This window comes from Diadema antillarum, unplaced genomic scaffold, assembly GCF_040938485.1.
Source record: "Diadema antillarum isolate AM-2024a unplaced genomic scaffold, OU_Dant_1.0 seq00000155_RagTag, whole genome shotgun sequence".
In the NCBI taxonomy this organism is placed as follows: domain Eukaryota; kingdom Metazoa; phylum Echinodermata; class Echinoidea; order Diadematoida; family Diadematidae; genus Diadema; species Diadema antillarum.
In genome coordinates this window covers 323,096-328,071 of record NW_027271227.1, presented here as the reverse complement: position 1 = coordinate 328,071, position 4,976 = coordinate 323,096, and the positions used below count along the sequence as shown (strand labels likewise).

The window sequence follows — 4,976 nt, the reverse complement described above, 5'->3', positions numbered from 1 at the left end:
TCGCCCATGCGCAGTATGACGGGAGGAGCACGTTATCTTATACTTCCGAGTGTTCAAAGATAAACGAACGTTTTCATCTTCTTATTTCAGAAATTCGCCATTCCTTTCCGATCAGCTATTTCTTCACTTTAAAACGTCAATATACTTTGGAGCCTCGAGACTTATTTACGAATCCATGATACTTCACTGTGCTTTCAAAACATGTAGGACTACTATGAGTCTTCATCCTTTACGATTAGCTAATGAATGAACCTCAGCATGACGGTCAATAAACACAACAAGCTATGAATAAACTATCAATAGATTGTCGTTAATGTTGTTTCACGTTACACTACTCTTCAAAAAATCTGGGCGTGTGTAATTGAAAAGCAGAAAATCAATTTCATAAATACTCCACAGCTGCTGCAATTGTTTGATCGTAATTTCGCCGAAAGCACTGTTAAACTCAGCCGAGGACCGAACAGTTGGTTCGGCAAATTTGGGGTAATAGAATCGCTGACTATCGTTAAATAACTTCTTGAACAGACGAGAAGAGTCCTCGTGCACAGTCTCCAACTTCCCTATGTAGTTGTAATCGATGTTACAGGGTGCGCAGAGCGTGTGCGCTGACTGCCAGTGTTCGTTCATCTTCAGACGATCCGGTGTGTCGATGATATGGCGCACAAATTCTAACCACTTGACACCTTCCCCCGCTTCCAGCGTGGACAGCGGGACGTCGGATCGGTACTGCGACATGATCTTACCCGCCATCTTTTTGAAGTACGAACTGTGTCTCTCGCAGTCCAGATTCCGAATCTGCTGGAATTTGTCCTTGTACGCCGAGAGCAGGCGAACGAAGGGGTCCCGCGTGAAGATGAACTTGGTGTACTGTTTCAGCAATTGCGACCGCTGTGATTCGGGGTAATCGTAGAGTGTGCGTAGGTGGTTGTGGTGAGCGGCGTCGCGGGAAATGTCGGGGACGCTGAGCGAGGAGTTCTCGAGGGCCAGCAAGATGCGTTTCCAGTTGGTGCAGCCGGCTTTCGGCACTGAGCAGTAGATGATCTTGTGCTCGTCGTTCACGTAGAGGTGCTTGAGCGTCTCGCTGCTGACCCGCAGGCGTTCGCGTTGGTGCACTGGCAAGGTTTTCCGGCACATGTGCCTCATGTGTCGCTTCCGGCTGGGCTGGATGGCGGCGGCGACACTCTCGTGAGATGGGGCGGTATTCCGCGGCTGTAGAGAAATAAATGATATCAACATTTTCGTCACTCTCATCGCCGTTATCGCCCCTATAATGACATTTTTTTATTTCCATCGTCTACATTTACCTCTGTGAATAGCGTTCATGTTGAAATTGTATGCCTCCGCCCCTCCCATCCCATCCCGGGCGAAAGTCTTCAAAGGACCCCTCCTCTTACAACAACATTCAGAGGACGTGCATTTGCTCTTTCTATAGAGGTACTTTAACGACCAAGTAGTGTATTTATAGTGTGTTTCTGGGGGTTTTGAGGACGCTAAAAGGCAAATACAATGAGTTCTGGAAATTTCGCTTGTGTAGCACTCTACACAAGTAAGTTCTTTACCAACGGGAGTCAAAATTTTGCAAATAAATGGACTGCCAGATCGAGAAGGAGAGAGTGCATATCATAGGCTTTTTGTGATGCTGCCCTCGGGCTTCGACAACTCCTATTTAACAGAGTCAAACGTCACAACTAACAGGGAAATATTGTCAGTTGCGGAATTCTTGCCTGCACCACGGTACAGCCTTTCATGTTGAGGGGACTGAGCCCTCATCATCTTTCTTTCTTGACCCATGGTGAGTGAGGTTTATTGCCACTTGGCCTACTATCAGTTGGTCTACTTCCCAGTTCGTCTACGACCACTCCGGCTAAACTCATTTTATCTACTATCAATTTTGTCTAATTCCCGTTTGGTCCAATTCTCACTAATGATCAGACGGTCCAATTGCAATTTTCTCTACTTGGACCTTTTCCCCCCATTTTATCTAAAAAACTGTTGGTACAATTGTTTTAGACAAAATGAGCATAGCCCATCTGAAAGTAGACCAACTGGTAATGAGCCTAAATGGCAATTATTGGACTATAAAATGGTCATTAGACGAACTGGTTGTAGACGAAACGGAATTGGACCATGTTGGTTGAGACTAACTGGCTATTGGACGAAGTGGGAGTAGAATGATCATCGTGAGTGATGGTAAAGACATTCCAAATCCGAAAGGTAACATTCCAAATCCGAAAGGTAACCTTGCATGCTTGGAGAGTCCGTGTTTACCAGGAGACATTTCAACGTTGCAAAGCAATGAAAATATTTGGTCAGGACTATGTATTTGTTTACAGATACGATGACAATTACGATCTTGACAATAACAGCTGTAATATCGATCCCAGCCATAACATACCAAGGATACAGGGTCCTCTTGCGTAACGGTGACCTGACCAACATCCGCGTGCCTCTGCTCTCTGATTGCGGATTGGGCCGTGGGCTTTCGTGATATCTGCTCGCTGCAGATGCAGTTTGTAAGAGACGTGAAAGAAACTGAAAACAAGAACAAACAAACAAACAAACAAACAGAGGTATTAGATAACCCTCGATTAAAATGTATGAAAATTGTTTGATCTTTTATTTAGCTGCGTTCTGATCGAAATCACAGGAGGTAAATATGCCGAGAAAACAAGATTTCAGGGCCATTTTACTTTTGTCGCTCATTTGGTTGTCAACCGTAACCATGGTAACTTGTCAAGCATGACACTTTGCCAGCGTTTATTTCTAACTCTCGCCAATTGATATCTTGCCTAATACAAGCAATATTATTGTATAATGAAGACCTTCATCGCAAACGGGTTTACCGCCGTTGCTTAAAAGAAAATAATTATAGGGAAAGTACATTATCAGATAGAGCAAAATAAACACTTCCCCTGAACATCTCACTTGTTACATTACAAGAAATATTTTTGAAGTTATGATGAATAGTTTCCCATATTTTCTTATACCTAACTTTACGGGGGGTTGACAGCTTTAATCGAGGTACATCTCAACTGAACAAGACTGGAGTTTGCAGTCATATGTATTTGTATTATGAGCTATCGATTAAACCTCTATATAGGAAGCAATATTGTGTTTGGATTAAGGTTGCATCATAGGAACATGTCTATTCCCGGTCGTTGAAGGGTTATGAGAACTCAAACTCTACGTGGTCCCAAGTTGATTGGGATATTGCTTTTTTCACTCATCCGTTTCGGCTCTTTATAGAAAAAAAAGACACACGCACACGCCCACACACCAAAAAAAAAAAGAACAAAGAAAATGACACCCATGCGTGCTGAGCCGTATCAGGTGGATTTCACAGCCTCTTTCCCGCCAATCATTCATTTTGCAAATTTAGTTGGAACTGTTACAACGAAGTGTGTATGAAGCATTTCATAATGTTGGTTTGATAAACAACAACGTTCCGGCTGAGTTGGAAAAAAATGATTTCTCGATCAGCACGATACAAGTATAGTTGGAAGACTTCATTGAAATTTATAACGAGGAATTGCAACAAAAAAAAAACACCAAAAACAAAAACAAACCTCGGTGGTATCGCACGGTCCTTGGCCTGTTTCATTCTCAAGTCTGTTTTGCGATTACCCGTAATGAAACAATCCCGGAAAATTTTGCGTCCATATATCAAACATCAAACATCAACAAAAAATTTCGGCGAGCATAATATGCCTATATTTAGGCTCTTTACATCCAGAAAGATGGGCAAGTTTAAAAACAGGTCTAAAAAGATGCGTCAAAGTTTGATATTGCAAAACCGGTTAAGCATCATTTACAAACATTAAACGTAAGTCCATCATCAGGCACAGCAAAATGAAACATATCCATTCATAGCTCACTTGTATTTTAACTGTTGACATTCTTGAAGTTTTAATTTAAAAAAAAGTAAATATTTTCTTGCGATATTATATATGTTTGGCAGCTTTAATCGAAAACATCTCAAGTTAGCGACAATGAACTCCTTTCGAGATCAAACTCTTTGCATATCCTTAAAGACAGAGATATTAGTGTATATTACCATTCCGATGAGACACCTCCACTGAGAAGAGGAGAGAGATGGTGGCGCTACACAGAGTGATGATCAGGATCGTTGCCAAACTCGTGCCGCGAGAAGATGCCATGGCTGCTCCGCTAGATGGCGCCCTTCTTCTTCCTTGTGGTCACTGTAAAAAATAAGCAGAAACCTATTATTCTAATGAGAACGGTTTTGTGAGGGGCGTGTTCATTGATTGTACCGATTGAAAGTTTAGTGTGTGGTTTTAAGGAAACGCAATGACGGAAATTACAAAAATATCTGGAATGCGAAACTTGAACTATCATACTCATTTCTTTTCTTTTCTCTTTCTTTCTTTCTCTCTGTCTCCCTCTCTCTCTCTCTCTCTCTCCCTTCTCTCAACATAGTCTTATCTCTCCTCAACTTACCTTTCCTTCGCGGGATTATTCATCCTTTCTCCATTGATTCCGCATTCCATTTTCTACATTGTTCGCCGACTTCGTTCTTTTCTTGGTTTCGAGAATCTTCACTTCTCTCTCCTATCTCCATGATTTTCCAACCTTCAACTCCTCCCTCTTCCTCTTCCCTTCCATTTCATCTTTCTCCTAACGATGTCCGAACATCTTACTTGATTCTCACTCTATTCTTCCTTACCACTCTCTCCGTTCCTTTCTCTACCGTCTCCACTAGTGCAACTTCAACTTCCAGCTTATTACTGTCCCCCATGGCGTCACCGCAAACCTTTATCCCTCGACACAAAGGAGATCGCGAACCTCAAGTCCATCCTTGATATACAGCGCTCAGCTCTGGACAAGGTTGGGCGACCTGCTAACAATCAGGAACAATACTTCAGAACGAAATTGCCCCCCCCCCCTTTTTTTTTTCACGGCATAAAAGAATCAGCTGGTGAGGACACTGACGGAGTCATTTGTCATATTGCCAAGGA

The 4,976-nt window shown here is 42.5% G+C and overlaps 1 protein-coding gene across 1 annotated transcript; it reads right to left on the bottom strand.

The window, feature by feature from the left end:
• Positions 1–321: 321 nt before the first annotated feature.
• Positions 322–4,157, bottom strand: LOC139727821 (carbohydrate sulfotransferase 11-like). Its single transcript, XM_071638794.1, has 3 exons — positions 4,055–4,157; positions 2,396–2,532; positions 322–1,209 (listed from the first exon to the last, which is right to left on the bottom strand). Exons 1-3 carry the CDS (start codon positions 4,155–4,157, stop codon positions 322–324), a joined length of 1,128 nt encoding a protein of 375 aa, XP_071494895.1.
• Between the last annotated feature and the right edge of the window lie 819 nt (positions 4,158–4,976).

Excerpts from the sequence above, each read along its gene's own strand:
- LOC139727821 (XM_071638794.1), bottom strand. The coding sequence starts at position 4,157 with ATGGCATCTTCTCGCGGCACGAGTTTGGCAACGATCCTGATCATCACT. Across the intron at positions 2,533-4,054 it reads GGAGGTGTCTCATCGGAATG|TTTCTTTCACGTCTCTTACA; the intron begins GTAATATACACT and ends TCTTGTTTTCAG. Across the intron at positions 1,210-2,395 it reads AAGAGGACCCTGTATCCTTG|CCGCGGAATACCGCCCCATC; the intron begins GTATGTTATGGC and ends ATTTCTCTACAG.